The sequence below is a fragment of the Pelophylax lessonae genome, assembly GCF_965119305.1.
Source record: "Pelophylax lessonae genome assembly, chromosome: 5".
NCBI lineage: Eukaryota > Metazoa > Chordata > Amphibia > Anura > Ranidae > Pelophylax > Pelophylax lessonae.
In genome coordinates this window covers 314,877,471-314,897,249 of record NC_138772.1, presented here as the reverse complement: position 1 = coordinate 314,897,249, position 19,779 = coordinate 314,877,471, and the positions used below count along the sequence as shown (strand labels likewise).

The following is a 19,779-nucleotide window of genomic DNA, read 5'->3' as shown; positions in this document are numbered from 1 at the left end:
TACTTCTACTCAAGTCACTTTTTGATCGAGCACTTCCACTTCTACTCAAGTCACTTTTTGATCGAGCACTTGTACTTTTACTCAAGTATGGGTTTTGAGTACTTTATACAACTCTGCCTACAAACATGTATATACAACCATGTATTATGGAACCCCAGTGCAGTGTATATATACATGCTGTGTGTGTGTTTAAGCTTTGGGGCGCACACTCTAACACAATAGCCTGCGCACACCTAGGAGAGTGCTTTCACTAATTACCATTCAAGTGACACAAACTAAAACGTGCTTTGTGTCATGCCGCCCTGTTTACATTGTAATGAAACCGCTGACAAGCTCTGCATTCCCTTTCAGGAAAGGTGACGACCCCGTGCAGCACTAAACACCTGTACAGTACTACAGGCATCTATGGTGAGAACTCATCCCCTGCTATGCGGCCAATCAGCATAACGGAGCACCCCACGTGACAGCTACGCGCCCCCACCACAGGAGGAACTACGTTTCCCGGAATACACAGCGCCTCACGTGACCAGTGAATGAGCGAGCCCTCCCGTGTGTGTGGTTAATATGTATGAGGCTGGCTGGGCGGGCACACCCTTCTCGTATGGAGTGGCGGGGCTGCCTATCTGGAGCAATTTAGGAGGGGAGCGCTAAATCATCAACATCATCTCCATGATGGCGCAGGGCAGAGCCGGGGCTCGGTAGAATGCTCGGGGCTCTGCTGGGATGCTCTCACAGAAGCCAGCAATGATGTCTCTGGAAGCTTCGCGTGTTCCCGCGTCATCGTCCTCACAGCAGCCCACAGAGCAGGCAGCCGGGACCCCGCCGGGGGAGGAGGAGAAGAGGCGCCCGGCGGATACTGAGGGCACCCTAGCGCCGGACCACCTGACGCACAACCCGGCGGCGGCAGCAGCAGCGGCCAACTCGGTGCTGCTGCTGAGGAGGAGGCGGCGGCTGAAGAGGAATGTGTCCGCGGCCGCCGCCCCCTCCCCTTCGTCCCCTCAGAGCCCGGCCGGTGGCACCGTGGGGCCTGGCAGCCGCAGCCTGGACAGGAAGAGCCTGCTGAAGTCCAAGCAGTGGGTACCGCTACCCAGGCAGGAGAAGGAGTGGGTGAGAGGAGAGCTGAGGAGAGGCTGCGTCCATATCTACCACAGACACTCTTCCCCCAGCCTCAGGCCGCTTCTCTGCACCCTGGACACCACCGCCGCCCAAGTGGCCGCCCGCCTGCTTAGACCTGGAGGAGGCTCGTCCGGGGTACTCCGGGTACTGGGCCAATCCGAGCAGCCCGTCCCAGACTGCGGAGCCTGGCTTAGTACCCCTCAGAAGACGTCCTGGGAGCATGGCAGCCAAGAAGAGCCCGCTGACAGCCGGAGCCCCGCTGTGTGCCAGGGACTGGAACTATTCCACTGCGGGGCCGCGTCCACCTCCTCCTCTTCTTCTTCTTCTTCATCGTCCTCCTCTGTGGAGGAGCTCAACGCTGAGCCGCCAACACCGCCGCCAGCCAGGGCTGTCACTGTCCCAGCCCGGCCACTGCTGCACGATGTCCAGTCCCCGGGAGCCCTCTATGTTCAGCTACACGGGGAGAGCAGCCGGAGGCTGGAGCCACACGAACGGCCGCTGCATGTTCAGAATGACTACCTCTTCCAGCTGGGCTTCAGAGATCTGTGCCGGGTACAGGAGGAGGGCATGGAGCCAGAGATCGGCTGCCTCATCCGCTTCTATGCAGGTACGAGCCGATCTATGACAGCTGTCAGTGTGCTGTACACATCATCCCACTGCTGGCGCTGGGAGCTGCATGATGAGTGTAGCGAGTCCCCTGTGGGATCTGTGCATAGCCTTCTACATTCATCAAACTATTTATCATCCCCCTGTGGGATCTGTGCATAGCCTTCTACCTACACCAAACTATCATCCCCTTGTGGGATCTGTGCATAGCCTTCTACCTACACCAAACTATTTATCATCCCCTTGTGGGATCTGTGCATAGTCTTCTACCTACACCAAACTATTTATCATCCCCTTGTGGGATCTGTGCATAGCCTTCTACCTACACCAAACTATCATCCCCTTGTGGGATCTGTGCATAGCCTTCTACCTACACCAAACTATTTATCATCCCCTTGTGGGATCTGTGCATAGCCTTCTACCTACACCAAACTATTTATCAGCCCCTTGTGGGATCTGTGCATAGCCTTCTACCTACACCAAACTATTTATCATCCCCTTGTGGGATCTGTGCATAGCCTTCTACCTACACCAAACTATTTATCAGCCCCTTGTGGGATCTGTGCATAGCCTTCTACCTACACCAAACTATTTATCAGCCCCTTGTGGGATCTGTGCATAGCCTTCTACCTACACCAAACTATCATCCCCTTGTGGGATCTGTGCATAGCCTTCTACCTACACCAAACTATTTATCATCCCCTTGTGGGATCTGTGCATAGCCTTCTACCTACACCAAACTATTTGCAGGTACTTTTATAGCACGGTCACTTCACACACATATGTTGTACAGTTAGACCTAGTTCACATATATGCGATGACAGACATTGCATATGATGTGCACTGTAAGGGCTCTTTCACACGGGCGATCCGATCAGATCCGCCTGTCAGTTTTTTAGGCGGATCTGATCGGATCCTCCATGCAGCTCTATGGGGCAGCGGATGTCAGCGGAGACACCCGCTGCCATCCGCATCCGATCCTGTCCGTGAAATCTGGACGGATGGAAACCCTATTTTTCCATCCGTTCAGTAATCGGATCAGATCTGATGAGAGCGGACAGGCGGTCCGCTCTCATCCAATTCCCCCATAGAGGGCAGCGGGGGCTGAGACACCTCCCTCTCCGCACTGCAAGCGGAGACGGAGCTGTCATCCGCCGGCTCAGCAGGGATCACAGATCGATCCCCGCTGAGCAACACGGATCCGCCTACGGAGGCGGACCGTGTGAAAGAGCCCTAAGGCCTCTTTCACAAGGGCGTTCCGTATGTCCGTATATCACACCATCCGTTTGCAGGTGATGTACGGACATAATGCTTGTCAATGGGATTGCGGATGACCATCCGCTGACATCCGATTTGCGTCCTTTCAGTTCTGTTCCATTTTTTTGGAGCGGAACAGAACCCTATTTTTCTTCAGTTTCAAAAACGGAAAGGACGCAAAATCAGATGTCAGCGGTGATATCCGCTGACATCCGCAATCCCATAGACAAACGGATGGGATGATATGCGGACATACGGACCGGATGACACAAGTGTCATCCGTGTCTCTTAAAAAAAAAAAAAAGGGCCGGAGCGGATCGAAATACGGACCTCTCCGTGTGAAAGAGGCCTAAGTCACATGCAAAGTCTGTGCGATGCAAATTCAGCAATAGAGATTGTATGGCTGAACTCGCATCACGTTTAGAACACAACTCGCACAGGACCCTTTTTTTGGGTCCACACCAGAATCTGATCGCATGAGTATTCACACCTATGCGATCCAATTCATGTCCGAACTGATGGTTCACGCTCCGATATGAGAACTGATCTGGGGGTGTCGTTAACTTTGAATTGACACCTCCAGCCATTTGCATATGGCAGTGTGAACTACCTGCGAGTTGAATGCGATGTGGATTCGCAGGGTTCCCACATCGCATGTGTGTGAACGGAGACTTAGTCCCGGTTCACACTTATGCAATGCGGGAACACTGCAAATCTACTGCGGGTTCCCAGCACAGGCAGTTAACACTGCCATATGCAAATCGCTGGGGGTGTCAATTCAAAGTTAACACCCACCCAGATCAGTTCACATATTGCTGTGCAAACTGACATTCGGACATGAATCAGATCGCATAAGTGTGAACCACACATTAAGATATCATTGACACCCGCAGCAGATCACTTGGAGGCTAAGCGAATTCAATGCGGTACGGGAAACACACAGGGTTCGCTGCATTTCCCCCGCATTGCAGAAGTGTGAACCAGGGTTCACATCAGTCCCTGCCCTCAAGGAGTTTATCATCTAAGGTCCATAAAGCCCTGTACACACAGGGCGAATGCCTGTCGACATCAGCCGGGTAAAAAAAAAAAAAAAAACAGCTCTTGTGTGTGGCACCCTGTCCGACAAAGTGGTCTTTTGGCTGGCTTCTGTTGGACAGGCATGCTGGAAAACCAGCAGCCAAGAGTGTTAGGCCCCTTTCACATGGGGCTTTCTAATCTGGTCCGCCTGTCAGTTTTTCAGGCGGACCTGATCGGATGCTCAATGCAGCCCTTTGGAGTAGCGGATGTCAGCGGTGACATGTCCGCTGACACCCGCCGCTATCTGATCCTGTCCGTGAAATCCTATTCATTTGTCTGGAGGATTGGATTGGATAGGATCGGATGAAAACGCCCATGCGGTCTGTTTTCATCTGATCCCCCATAGAGGAGAGCGGGGCTCTTGACCGCTCCATCCCTGCAAAGTAAGCAGAGACGGAGCTGTCACCCGCCTGCTTAGTGGGGATCGGCGGATCGATTCCCACTGAGCAAAAGGAATCTGCCGGGTGCACCGGCCATGTCAAAGGGGTCTTAGAGTTTTCCGATGGGGTAGCTGCCCCCCTGTCAGAATACAACAGTTCAGCGGGGTAGATCGCTGTAATAATGTTGGAACGTTAGTACAGCGGCTCCAACTGGAGCTGGCAGGTTTTTTTTTTTTTTTATTTAACCTGCTGGCTTGCACGGAAAAGCTAATCTTATGTACCAGGTTTATGTCACATGCTTACATACCGTACACATATGAGGGTCAGTTAACCTACCAGCACATCTTTGGAATGTGAGAGAAAACCAGAGTACCTGGAGGAAAGACGCATAGGGAGAACATGCAAATTTCAGGCAGGTAGTGCCGCAGTTGGGATTTGAACATAAATCATTTGTGTATAACCTTGTGAGCTGCTATGTGTTTATTAGTTTAGTAAATAGCTGCCAGCACCCTAACATACTCCCATTTAAATGTGTATCAACACCAATTTCTTCAATAGTGCAGCACTTTTCCTTATGTTTAATAGTAAGTACTCCAAGAATAATCCTCAAAAGCCAATCAAAAAACAGTATGTGCAATAGAATTAGTGTCCGTCAATCTTTAAATCTCCACAGTCCTAAAGTCCTTTATGTATAGTAATCCATTTATGGTGCTGTTCCTTTAAAATTGCGCTCTCACCTGATGAGTATGACTTCAATTCTCCATACTCCTCACCTCCAGAAACAGAAGAAAAGCGCACACACAAACAAGTGACGTTTGACCTATACTCGGAAGTAGGGTCATACTCATTGGGTGAAAGCGCAATCTTAAAGGAACAGCACATAGATGAATTTCTACACCTAAAGGACTTTAGGACAGTGGAGATTCAAAGATTGATGGGCACATATGGTTTGATTTTTGATCGGCTTTTGAGGATTTATTTTGAGTATTCACTATTGCACAAAAGGTGCTGCACCATTGAAGAAATTGTGGAACCCAAATCATATGCTGTCAATCTGTACAATCCATTCAAATAGTAGCAAATCAGGCTGATGCATGGTTGATGGCAGATCTAAAGCTGACTTTACATTTTTTTATATTTCCCAAGACTCTGTAATGTTAGGGCACACCTAAACAATCCGTTCAATTTGTAACAAACCGGGCAGAGCCTTGTATTACATAGGAGTTGGTAGCTCTGCGCCCCGAGCCCACTCTTTTTTTGAAGCCTTTTAAAGCCTCTGGCTCTAATCACATGCTTAACATGCTTAAAAAAAAAAAACAAACAAAAAAAAACATTGGAATCCATGCGTCCGGCGCCCTGCATGTAGAAGATTAGGAGGCCGGACGCATGGATGGGGGGGGGGGGGGGGCACCAATGCGCCCCCAATGGACGGGCTGCCACTGACCCCTAATATTTACCTGTGCCCCCTCTCTGTCCAGTGAGTCCCTCGACCATTCTGGAACTCTCCCCCCCGATTGGCTGAGATACAGCCACGGCGCCATTGGCTCCTGCGGCTGTCAATCAGTCAGTGAGCCAATCAAGAGAGAGGGGGCGGGGCCGAACATCAGCTACGTGTCTGAATGGACACACGGATCTGCAGCTTGGCTCGGGTGCCCCCATAGCAAGCTGCTTGTTGTGGGGGCACTCGATAGAAGGGAGGAGCCAGGAGCAGGAACGAGGGACCCGAGAAGAGGATTCGGGCTGCTCTGTGCAAAACCAACATGTTCTTTTTTTTTTTTTTTTTTTTTTTTTTTTTTAAGAAAGACTTTACAATCCCTTTTAATATTTGCTACCAAAATGAGTGTGTGCTGTAAGTTGCCTCCAGCATTGCTCCTGTTTCTTCTTGCTGGAGGCTGCTATTTTGCCAAAGCCCAGAGCCCCTGAACAAGCAGTAAATCCTAAAACGAAAGTAAGCTCAATGATTTAACGGTTTCAAAAACAGTTACATTTCTGGAATGCTGGGAATGCGAACTGTCATATTTGCTTGTATCCTCAACCAAACTGTCAAACCATCAAATGACTGGTGTTCTAACTGGTCACTTTCTGCACCATGGCAGTTACAGATCAAACTGAAGCCGCTTCCTTGGCTGTAAAGGATAGAGTTTAGTTGTGCTTTAAAGTGGAACTTCTGCTTTAGGTAGTCCTAACCCCCTGACATGCCACATTTGGCATGTAATTTTTTTTTGGGGGGGAGCGGGTACCTAATATTGACAGGTATCCGCTCCCACTTCCGCTCGGAGCGCCGCGGCTCCCTGAGCGGAAGTTCTCCTCTCCCCCTCCCTCCCTGCAATCTTCTGGGACATGTCAGAGGTCCCAGAAGATTGCCGGCCAATCAAGACGCGCAGTGCAACTCGCGCATGTGCAGTGCGTACCCAGCTGTGAAGCCGCAAACTGTCATAGCCGGGTGCCCACACCAGTGATGCCGGCGCCGCCGAGACCAGAGGGAGAGGATCGAGGCTTCGGGCAGCTGCATCGCTGGACCGTAAGACAGGTGAGTGTGTGTTTATTAAAAGTCAGAAGCTACACTTTTTGTAGCTGCTGACTTTTAATAAACACAGAAAAGGCTGGAACTCCGCTTTTAAGGTTGTCAGCAGATCGGCCTCTACAAACTTGGCAGTGCCTAAACATGGAGAGAAACTAAATGTGCAGAGCAGTATAAGACAATGTATTGCTGGAATTTATATTATCGACACTTATCTTTGTTATACGTAGTAATACCTGGAAAAAGGGGCCAGTCTGAAGTTATCTAGCAGGACTGAATTTTCTCTTTAAAGTTCCACTTTGAAGAGATTCTTCACCCTTGAAAAAAATATTTAAAAGCCAGAAATGACAAATACTGTATCTACTGACTTTTAAACACACACTTGCCTTTCCCAGGATCTAGTGATGTCCTCACCTGGCTCTTTTTCAGTCTTTGGGTCCATGTGGGCAGCCGACTGACTCCTTGCGGCCCCACAGCCGGCTGCCCTCTGAACATGGCCCTGTGAATGATACTGCAGTCTCCTGGGACCTGTGAAGTGCTCCAAGAGGCAGGGGGGGGCGAACTTTCACTTGGATGGCCGCAGCAATGTGTCCGGGTGGGAGCGGGTACCTGTCAAAATCTGAAACTCGCCTCTTCCAAAAAAACTCTCTGCACTCTATCCAACATTAAAAAGGAAAGTTTTGTCTTTATTTGTACTTCAGATAAAACCTGGGAATTTTTTTTTTTTTTTATATTGTTTTGCAGAAATTGTTACAAAACAGAGCCTCTGGGCATACCCTGGTTCACAGTAAGGGCTCTTTCACACGGTCCGCCTCCGTAGGCGGATCCGTGTTGCTCTGCGGGGATCGATCCGCGATCCCCGCTGAGCCGGGGGGATGACAGCTCCGTCTCCGCTTGCAGAGCGGAGAGGGAGGTGTCTCAGCCCCCGCTGCCCTCTATGGGGGATCGGATGAGAGCGGACCGCTTGTCCGCTCTCATCAGATCCGCTCCGCTCCGATTACTGAACGGATAGAAAAATAGGGTTTCCATCCGTCCAGATTTCATGCACAGGATCGGATGCGGATGGCAGCGGGTGTCAGCGGAGGTGACCTCCGCTGACACCCGCTGCCCCATAGAGCTGCATGGAGGATCCGATCAGATCCGCCTAAAAAACTGACAGGCGGATCTGATCAGACCGCCCGTGTGAAAGAGCCCTAATACAATGACCAAATAAAAACCCCACACACCTTTCCCCCCTCTGAGTGTAGGGAGCAAATAAACAAGCGGCTGTTGGCTTTCAGGTGACTTTTGACTTGGACCCCATCCACACTAGGTGTGAGTGTAGGCAGGTAAATTCAGAGGCACTTTTTTTTACACGTGACTTAGGGGCACAATACAGGAGCAGAATCACCTGTTTTTGGGCCTATAGATTTGGGGCTCATTCACACCAGACAGTCAAGCAATGTATTCCAATAAACCTTGTTCAAACCACTGTGACAGTGTGATTGGAAAAAGTACAGCCGCATACACTCTTCACATAGTAATGTGTAAACTCAGTTTAACGCACATCAATTTGAGGGGAATAAATGTTTTTCTTAATAAAAATATTTGTACTGACAAAAAAAATTCCCTAAGCAAGCTCACAGACACCATTTCAAACATGTAAACATGCATGTAAATGCATATGCAGAACCGCACATTGAACACGGATTGTGGCGGGAACAAGCCTCTAAATGGGAGTACTTTATTAATGCCTATAAACGTTGGCGCTCCTATTAAAGTGTATGCGGTCAAAAAAAGCCCAGTTAAATCCCAAAACAAGCTGATATACTTGTCTGAGCCTCGGACGACAGCACTCTGGTATGAATAGGCCCATTGAACACAATAGGATTCTTCAACATTGTTGCTGCAGGAATTGAGCGGCAGTGCGCTTAGGTGTGAATGGAGCCTCACTGACAAACGGACAAAAGTGCCAGACTGATGTTCTAGAATGTGAATGTACATCTAAACCCATTTCCTGAAACAGAACAGAAGCTGTAACATGTTATTTTACAGGTTAAAACCTTTGTTTAGGGTGTAACATGTTCTTGTGCTGCCCCCTCAGGGTGACAATAGGAATTCTGCACTAGCTGTCAGAATTTGAAAACCGTGCGGCTCCCCACACAGCCACATCATTCATTCACAGACAGACTTGTAGTTTGCCCGGAGTTCATTCACACTGTTTATAGCTCTGGAAATGACAGCCTGTACAGAGGTAGGGGCGGCAGCGTTTGCAGGAGACTGACATTGCACCTGCCATCTGCTGATCACCAATGCAATACTTTGCAGGCTTCTCTCTTAAAAGATTAATGCAATAAATAGTACTTTTTTTTTTTTTTACAATGAAACAGAGTGCCTAATACAGCGTAAAGTTTATCTGATCAATCATGGGTTTGTTTTAATTTTTTATGTGCCATACAAGTCATTCATCCCAGACGTAGTACCTGAAGTTACAAATGAAATGTATTAGTATAGAATAAGTCATCTTGGGTGATAAATAGATCTGTCCAGAGGGCCTCAAAGTAATATGTAGATCAGAGGGGTGGAGGGGCAAGAAGACGTGGTCATTTAGATCGAAGGGGTCAAATATTGGGCAGTAAAATGTCCAAAAGAGTCAGATGAAAAGATGCCAAGGGATCAATGAGGGGGATGTGATGTAAAGCCCCCCACCTTTCAGGGATCAATGAGGGGGATGTGATGTAAAGCCCCCCACCTTTCAGGGATCAATGAGGGGGATGTGATGTAAAGCCCCCCCCAACTTTCAGGGATCAATGAGGGGGATGTGAGGTAAAGCCCCCCCCCCCCAACTTTCAGGGATCAATGAGGGGGATGTGATGTAAAGCCCCCCCCAACTTTCAGGGATCAATGAGGGGGATGTGATGTAAAGCCCCCCCCCAACTTTCAGGGATCAATGAGGGGGATGTGATGTAAAGCCCCCTCCCCCACCTTTCAGGGATCAATGAGGGGGATGTGATGTAAAGCCCCCTCCCCCACCTTTCAGGGATCAATGAGGGGGATGTGATGTAAAGCCCCCCCCAACTTTCAGGGATCAATGAGGGGGATGTGATGTAAAGCCCCCCCCCACCTTTCAGGGATCAATGAGGGGGATGTGATGTAAAGCCCCCCCCCACCTTTCAGGGATCAATGAGGGGGATGTGATGTAAAGCCTCCTAACTTCTGTGAATGTTTATCCTGGAATCCAGGCAATATGACATTGCTCTATGTTGTCTGCCTAAGTCAGTGAATCCTAGGTGCATTGTATCGGCTAAGGCAGTGGTCCTCAACTCCGGTCCTCAGGGCCCACTAACAGGCCAGATTTTAAGTATTACCTTGGGGAGATGCAGACTAGAGTACTGCAATCACTGAGCAGCCAATATTACCTGGGATGTATTTCAGTTATCTTGCAAACCTGGCCTGTTAGTGGGCCCTGTAGCCAGGGTTGAGGACCACTGGGCTAAGGGATCTAGCCATTAAATGGGTTTGGGACAATGTTAACCACTTGCCGACCGCCGCACGACTATCTACGTCGGCGGTCAGCCCCTCACAGGCAAACTAACGTAGGGCTACGTTGCTTGCTTGTGAGGGTCTAGGGAGCGAGCGCGCGCCCCCCGGGGCGCGCTCCCGCTCCCGCGTGGTCACGGACCCCCCCGCGCGTGTGACCAGCGGACCCGATGTCCGCCGGTCACTCGGCGATCGGCGGGGGAGAGGGAGAATGTCAGGCAGCTTGTGTAAACAAGCCACCTGTCATTCTCCTCGCTGCAAAGACACTGATAAAACGGATCTGGTATGTAGATCCGTTGATCAGTGTCCTTACAGCTAGAGCCACAGCCAATCACAGTAGAAACCACGCCCCTAGGGACACACACAGCCCCTCCCTTCCAAATAAAGTTAACCCCTTCACTACCAGTGTATTTTTACAGTAACAGTGCATATATATAGCACTGATTACTGTAGAAATGTCACTGGTAACCCCAAAAGTGTCAAAAATGTCAGTCAAGGGTCCGATCTGTCCGCCGCAATGTCGCAGTACCGCAAAAAAAATCGCAGATCGCCGCCATTACGCGTTAAAAAAAAAAACAACAAAAATGACAAAAATCTTTCCCTTTGTTAGTAAACGCGATAACTTTTGCGCAAACCAATCAAAATACGCTTTTTGCGATTTTTTTTTTACCAAACATAGGTAGCATAAAATAAATTGGCCGAAAATTTTTAAAAATTTTGATTTTTACATTTTTTTTTGGGGGAATTTCATATAAAAAAATGTGAAAAATATTGCTATTTTTGCAAAATTGACGCTCTTTTTTTGTTTATAGCGCGTGATCAAAAAATCGCACAGGTGATCAAATACCACCAAAAGAAAGCTCTGTTTGTGGGAAAAAAAGGACGTCAAATTCGTTTAGGTACAGCGTCGCACGACCGCGCAATTGTGCGTTAAATTCACGCAGTGCCGAATCGCAAAATACCCCCTGGTCGGAATGGGGGTAAAATCTTCCGGGGCTTAAGTGGTTAAAGGTTGTCTTCAATTTTATTTTATTTTTTTAAACATGCAGCTTTTACTAAAAGAATACCTGGTTATTCGGTCGTTGGGGTCCTTGTTGATGCACTTTCTACTATGGAGTGACAGCTGCCTCCCAATTGTGCCACAGCCCTGCTGGTATTGGCCACAACAAGCATCACTGTCATACTTTATACAGTCATGGTCCACAGTTGTCACTGTCACATGTCACATCAAAAAGCTGGTCCAGAGCAATGATATGCAAGCAATCAGGAAGTGTCTGAAAGAAGCTGGAGGAGATTAGCAGCATTGAGGTACAAAATGGGATGAATAAAGGTGAAACAAGAATTTTTATAAAGAATTGCAGTAAATTGTTTCATACACGGTGCTTTATCAAACGAAATGATTGTCTCATATGGAACTACTGATTTAAACTGTTAGTAATCTTTTTGTGGCGTCATGGTATATTTGGTTTTTGGAGTCTGCATTGATCTGTTTTCTCTAGTTAACAGTACTGATCAAGTCAACTACACTTGCCCGCTGTCTTCCTCAGAGTTCCTGCTTGTAACTTACTACAGTGTTTTTATGCTTGATTTAGATTATTAAATGATAACTTTTGGATGTGGTTTGTTCTTGTGTTACACCTTCTTTGTGAATAACCGAGGAATTTAGGGACCTGTTGCGTTTTATAGAGTCTAGTATTTGAGCTAATGGAATTTTTTGTTCCTTTCAGGACAGCAATAGTGATTGGCTTTTAATGCTTTCACCTGCTGACATTAACAGTTATCTTGGTGTATTTGTGTATCTTGTGCGGCACTATTTGCTCTAAATATATTGGTCAGATTATTTTGTCATGCTTGCAAGCCTTTACCATTACTCCTGTACTTGCTTTGTTTACGCTATCTAGGACTGTAGGACCTAAAGTGTAACTTTTACCCATAGCGACTTGTTCTTTAGCAAGGACATTCATTCCAGATTAATAATTATGCTATTAAATCAGTGTGCTGTAAATTGCTGCCAGCATTGCTCCTGATTTTTCTTGCTGAAGCCCAGACCCCCTGAACAGTAGTAGATTATAAAGTAGATCTTAACCCATCGATTTAACGGCTTCAAAAAAGTTATATTTCTGGAATGCCGGGATTGCTGTCACATTTGCTTGTGTCCTCAACCTAACTGGGAAACCGTCAAATGGCTGGAGTCATAACTGATCACATGTGCAGCCTCATGGCAGTCGCAGATCAAACCGAGGCAGCTTCCTTGGCTTTAGCTGTCTGGAGTGCTTCCTTTTTTGAATAGAGTAAAAGAAGGTTATAACCCCCGACTGTTTCTTTTGCCATCTGTATCCCATTGGGAGGATCCTATTCACTTCCTGCCCCATAGAAAATACCAGGAAGTGAGAAGAATTCCCTGCAAGTGAGAAAAACACAGGTTGTCACTAGAGATCTTGTGACCCCATTGGAAGGTTTACCTCTGTTCTGTTCGCTTCTAACGACCCAACGTTTGGGATTTCCATTAACTTTCTTAGTGATAACGGTAAACATGACAAATGTAGAAGGTGTTGATGTAGAAGATGTTCTAATCCTTCTCCACTCTATACAAAACAAGAAAAAAGTTTTGTCTCATATTTTACTTTAAGCCCTGATTCACAATATGATTCGCAGAGAAATGTGCAACAAATTCCTGTGCAATTCACATACGATTCAGTGCGGTGCGATTTGAGAGCATTCTTTTTAAATGGAATCGATCGCACTGCATCGCACCAAAAGTAGTGCAGCGATACTTTTGGAAACTCACTACAACTGGATTGCATCTTGCTTTTCTACCATGAAATCCAGGGCAGGCAAATGTCGTTGTTTGGGCTGTCCTTAACTTCACATTTGACAATCGCCGAAGAGCTCGCTGTGGGAAACGTACATGTACCCCGCGCCATGTTTTAGTTTGAACCTAGCCAGAGTCATAGTATTTTTGGTTATCTGATACTACTGTAATGTTCACTTTTTGCATCAGATGTCTTGACCGCTGACCATGATTATTTCCAATAGTCCCTTTCGGTACTGAACGTTCTTGATTTATAATCAAGCCTAACTAGTGTGTTAACCTTTTATATAAATACTTTTGTAGAATACATGCTATTTGGTTGTAACATTTATTTTTCTCTTGTCTTGGTTCTAATGCATGAAGTATACAGTGACTGCTGTAAAGACTTTCCCTCTAAACAGAGTGCTGTATTGGTTTTATTGCTTATGTAAGACTTTATGGATGTTCTGCAAAACAGCGAATGGTTATCCATCCGGGACATTTGTGGAATGTGAAAGCACGTGGCTGGTTTATTCGTCGAGAGTGGAAAAATATTTTCATGTTCCCTATTGACATAAGGTTAGTTGTTCTACCTGATTTGTGTACAACTTTTGGGACATGCCCCTGTTTGTGGTTCAATAATACATTTTTGTAGGACAATTGATTCTCATGGATTCAGCTAAAAAGACTCTCTTGAGCAGCTCCTGTTTATACCAAAAGAAAGATACATATACACTGCTCAAAAAAATGAACACTTTTTAATCCGAGTATAGTATAAAGTAATTTAAATTCCTGAGATATTGATCTGGTCAGTTACCGTATTTTTCACCGTATAAGACGCACCGGCATATAAGACGCACCCAATTTTAAAGGAGGAAAATCTAGAAAAAAAAGATTCTGAACCAAATACTGCAGTAAAATATTTTTATCAACAGGTGAGGGTATAGGCATGGCACAGGTGAGGGTATAGGCATGGCACAGGTGAGGGTATAGGCATGGCACAGGTGAGGGTATAGGCATGGCACAGGTGAGGGTACAGGCATGGCACAGGTGGTGCTTTAGGCATGGCACAGGTCGGCTCACTTACCTGCTCTCCTGGGCTTCCTGCGAGACGTCCACGGCGCTGCTCCTCTCGTCCTCTTCTTCTGACGGCGGCGGGATTCCGGGAACCGTCCCCGGCGCTGCGTCCTCTTCTGTCTTCTTTGACGGTGGCTCTCTCGGTCCGGCGGGAAGGAGATCGGGCGGTGACGGTGCGTGACTGACGCGCGCACCGGCACCGCCCCCATTGGACGTCAGGACTCAGCACAGGCAGCAGGCAAAATGTGTATTTGCCGTATAAGACGCACCAACTTTTCCCCCCCAGTTTTGGGGAAGAAAAAGTGCGTCTTATACGGCGAAAAATACGGTAAGTAGCAGAGGGGAATGGGGATTGTCAATCAGTTTCAGATGCTGTGGTGTTAATGAAAATAACAGGTGCACTAGATGGACAACAATGAGACAACCCCCAAAACAGGAATGGTTTTACAGGTGGAGGCCACCAAATTTTTTTTTTCCCCTTACTCCTTTTTTCTGACCGCTTTTTACTAGTTTTGCATTTGGCTAGGGTCAGTGTCACTACTGGTAGCATGAGGCAAACCCTGGACCCTATAGAGGTTGCACAGGTAGTCCAACTCCTCCAGGACAGCACATCCAATATGTGCCATTGCCAGAAGGTTTGCTGTGTCTCCCAGCACAGTCTCAAGAGCTTGGAGGAGATTCCAGGAGACAGGCAGTTACTCTAGGAGAGCTGGACAAGGCTGTAGAAGGACCTTAACCCTTGAGCAGGACCAGTATCTGTTTCTTTGTGCAAGGAGGAACAGGATGAGCACTGCCAGAGCCCTACAAAATGACCTCCAGCAGACCACTGGTGTTAAAGTCTCTGACCAAGTAAGCGGAAACAGACTTCATGAGGGTGGGCCGAGGGCCCAATGTCTTCTGCTGGGCTCTATACTCACTGCCTGGCACCGTGAAGCTCGACTGGCATTTACCTTTAAGCACCAGAATTGGCAGGTCTGAACACGCATTGGATTCGCAGGGTTTCCCGCATTGCATATATGTGAACCGGTACTAATTGTTTTATGCAGACGTTTCCATCTTAGTTTTGTCATTGTTTGATATTCTTGGGTTTTTTGCTAAATCACTAAATTTAGTAAGAGTAGATTCTAGTGGCGCACTGAAATTCCAGTTTCGAAACTGAAAATGCAGTATGCACTTGGCCGAAACTGAAAAAAAAATGTATATTTTGTATTCGACTTTTTAATATCATGAATTTTCATGACTGAATTTGTCGGTCGTTATCAGCACCTTTTTGAAGTGGTGTTAAAAGTCCTGCTAGTGGCATTTTTGGTGCATATATGATCAGCACCTCCCATTGAAATATACTGAAAATGGAGTAAGAACGCATCAAAAATGCACCCGTGTTGTGTTTTTGATGCATTTGAGTCACCTGATCTATGAAAAACGCCATGAGCACGGTAAAATTGCTGTAAAATAGTGGGCGGTTTCAACAGACCTTATCGGCACCCTTTTTGCTTTCGACACAACACTGAAATCCCTATTTTTGGCAGCTAAAATTTTGGTGCACCACTAGTTGGTTCATTTTTAGGCTTCGGCAATAATTGTCTCCATCTCAAACTACAACTATGTCTATGAAAATGTAAGGCAGTAGAAGGAAGCTTTTTATGATTTAATTTTTTCTGCATTGCAAGCTGAAGCTTTCAGAATTCATGTCACTGAGCTTTTGGCACGAACGTTCGCTGGGGGAATAACGCGCTCCAACCTATAACATGAGATGCCCGTGGCCTGATCGGACTGACCAATGAAGGGGGTAAATAGTGGCTGGCTGTGTTGGGTATTATCTGTTGATTACTATTGTCTTCCCCCAGAGAATTTTACAATGGTGCTGTTGTTGGACAGTTCTCCTCCCTCCTGTTTGCATTGACATAAGCACACGAGTTTGTTTTAACCCTTTGATTGCCATGAACTCTAGGCAAGCTTCTACCCGTAAATGCTAACAATTGTCTGCTCATTCAGTTAGGAGACTTCCAAGTGATACTAAACACACACACTGTTTATTGATCTTTTCCCTTCTGTTTCTGTATGTGGACGATGGCACTGAAATTATTTTGATAATAAAAAATCTAAGCACCTTTTTCCTAATCTATATACAGCTGTCATATGAACCAGATCTTTCCCAGCCTGTCTGCATGGAAACTTAAGCAGGAGGAGCCTTTTGGATACAGAGTAAAAATACATCATTAATATCCATTAATGGTTTTAAATGGTCATACAATATTTGAAATGAAATCTTTTTTCTTTGTTGGCAATAACATGTTGTGGGAGGATTTCTGCCAGTCACAGGCTGTCTTATGAGAGGAAGGTGAAGCCTCTATCGATAAAGATTTAATATCCTGCTTCCATTGTGTTTAGTTGTTTGGTGGGCATGGAAGAGGAGGGAGGGAGTGGACTGTCATTTACCATGGTGTATACGCCCACGTGTGTGATTCTATAGTCACATGGGCTGCTCCAATGTGATGGGGGGGGGGGGGAGAAATGTTGAGCATCAGTGGCGGCCTGTCCATATGAGGAGCAGCCCCCCTATTCCATGCGCCCAGCCCCTAATCTTCATGAAGGGGAACAGGAAGCATGGATTTCAATGTTTTTTTTTTTTTTTGAAGCACATGATTAGCGCCTGCGGCTCTAAATGGCTTCAAAAAAGGGTGAGCGCTGCATCCCGAGCCCACCCACTTGTGTGTTTTCCGTATTCTCCTCCTGGCCAATCAGGAAGTGAGTCCTGGGACCCAGTTGGCCAGGGAGTCTAGAGCCTGAGCCTGCCGCTTCGCCCCCTCCACAGCTCAGCACTCCAGTGAGTGAAGAGGGGACAGAGCAGAGAGCTGACAGTAAGCAGCGCTCTCCTCGGCGAGCTGTGAGAATCGGGCAATCGGTGTTTGATCGCTCGGTTCTCAGTGTAGAGGCACCAGGGGACAGATGCAGCATCGGACCCATACCTCTCTTTTAAGCTTTAAAGATTTAGGTTAACTGACATTCTGGCATTATCGATCAAAAACTCTCTCATATGGCCAACCTCACAATTTGAAATATTTACTACTGTTTAAATAATCTGGAACTCTATGTATCTAGCTAGCTGTGTGCTGGCATACTAGGAGTTAAAGCTAAGCTCCACACAAAAGGGAAAGCGCCGGTTGTTTGCTTCCTCCTCCCCTTTGCTACATTTGGTACCTTTTGTGGGGGGAGGGGGAGCAGATACCTGTCAAAACCAGGTTCCCACTTCTAGGTAAGATCACTGCAATCGTTGCGCGGCGATGTATGTAATTTCTGGCCCCTCCTGACCCCCCCCCCCCGGCTGCCTTCTGGGAGACGCAGGTTCCAGAAGACAGCGGGACCATTCAGAAAGCACAGTAGGAAACTGGCTGTGAAGCTGCACTGCTTCACTTCCTGTTTCCCTTAGTGAAGATGCCGGAGCCGATGAACAGACTGGCTTGGGGTGCTGACATTGGGAGCTCCCTGGACAGGTAAGTGTCCTTATATAAAGTCAACAGCTACAAGATTTGTAGCTGCTGTCTTTTTAATTTTTTTTTCCCAAGTTCACAAAGGTGTGTGCCACCTGTGGACTTAACTTTTTAATTTACACCTGGCCATTTTATGGAGCTTTGAGAGGATAGCTACATTTCCAGAGCTCCTATCCTGGACCTTCTGGTCTCCGCTTCTACAACTGCAGAGTTGCATGCAGCCACTGTGCTTTCCCCTCCTCCTTTACAAAATACAACGGCTCCTGTGAATGGGCAGCAGAAGGGAGGGGTGGGCAGGATTGCTGTGTATGAGAAGACATCTCTTCGATTCCTGGAGTGTAGTAATGGCTATAATACTGGCAGATACAAATAAGGGATACGTTCAGGAGGTGGCATTTATCTTGTACTTATAGCATGCCAAGCACATTTTACAAAGTATCTGAATTCCTAAAATTCAGCTTTAATCATGTAGGAATACTAACCCCTTGGAACTTCCACCTCTCCAGATCAGAGGCGAAGATGATAGATTTCTTGGCTGTGAAGGATAGGAGGGTTTGGTTCTGCTTTGATGAGAAAAACATTTCCCTGTGGGGGATCAATGCATATTGCAAGGATTTTAACAAACTTTGCAGATTCCTAACTTTTGTTATTTGGAAAAGTTTTTTGTATGTTTCCGTGTGCAATGCAAATCAAATAAGAGAGCGGTTTTATAATCCATCAGCTACAGCACTCTGAGGAAAGTGGTATGAACACCTTTAGATGGGATTTCCCTTTGGGAGTGTCTCGCCAAAAATGACATTTTTGTTCAGGGTGCATTTGATTTATATCAAGATTTAAATCACTATTAAACTTGATTTAAATCCTAATTTTTGAAGAGCAACCGTCATCTCTGTCCCACAACAGCTCCTCCTCTGACTCGCTGTTGACTCACTGACAGTCCCATTCACTTTAATAGGACAGCTGGTGATGTGGCAGTGACAACAAGGTGAGGACAGCTGGTGATGTGGCAGTGACAACAAGGTGAGGGACGTGGCGGCAGCAAGGTGAGTGCATGTCCGCTAACAGGCACTGCCATAATGGATCTGAAATGACCGGTGCTCTTTGAATGCAAGGACTTATTCTTGCTGGTAGTTGGAATCTTTTTTATTTGCAAACCAAATGAAGGTTTCCTATTTAGAATAAGCTGTCAGGTTAGTAAAACAGCGATATCGGAACCGATTCAATCATACAGTTTGTAGTGCACATAGATTTGTAAAACAATGGGATAAAGGAATATTCCTGAACTTTGTTTCTATCTCATGGTTACTGTGAAAAATGTGTGAATGCATGCAGTGCATGTTATCTTAGCTTGCAGAGCTTGGGTTCATTGAATGAGTTTACTAAAAATGTAAATATTGTAGAATATTAGGGGCGTGGCTATACGGCGTCCACATTGTGTACTGACAACAAGGAAGTAAGGAGCCCCGAGCAATCAGTCTACCTGGCATGGAACAATTGAACCGTTCATGGTGATTCCTTATTCCTATGCTTGGAGTATTTTTACACGTGCAAAAGATCTGCTTAAATGTGAGTGTGATATGTGTATTTTTATGAATAAATTCTTTATTTGAAACGTTATCACGCTATTGAAGGCTTTCTATTTTATCTTTCCATCCATCCACTATATGAGGGGAGTTGTCGTTAGTGCATTTAGGGATCTGGAGCAGGGGACCTACCACTAATATTGATATGCTGTATAAGCCTGCTCCATGAAAGTGGGGAGGCATCTATTTCTGGAAATTCTGGTGAGTCGGAAATTCAGCTATACTATTCCCAGCATATTGGTGGTGGCAAGCAAGGGTGTTCCCTGTAAATCTGCACTTTCCAATACTCCTTTTTTGGATGAAGGTTTATCCTCCTACTCCATGCATTGCAAGTTTTATGGACTTTTGGTGGACTTTTTAT

At 46.5% G+C, this 19,779-nt stretch overlaps 1 protein-coding gene across 2 annotated transcripts in view; it reads left to right on the top strand.

Annotated features, from left to right (window-relative positions):
- The first annotated feature begins 590 nt into the window (after positions 1-590).
- PHLPP1 (PH domain and leucine rich repeat protein phosphatase 1) overlaps positions 591-19,779 on the top strand; it is a 272,576-nt gene continuing 253,387 nt past the window's right edge. For both annotated transcript variants that reach the window (XM_082257744.1, XM_082257743.1), the window contains exon 1: positions 591-1,723. In XM_082257744.1, the coding sequence (XP_082113870.1) occupies positions 724-1,723 (1,000 nt within the window). In that variant the 5' untranslated portion in view covers positions 591-723. The remainder of the gene's footprint in view (positions 1,724-19,779) is intronic.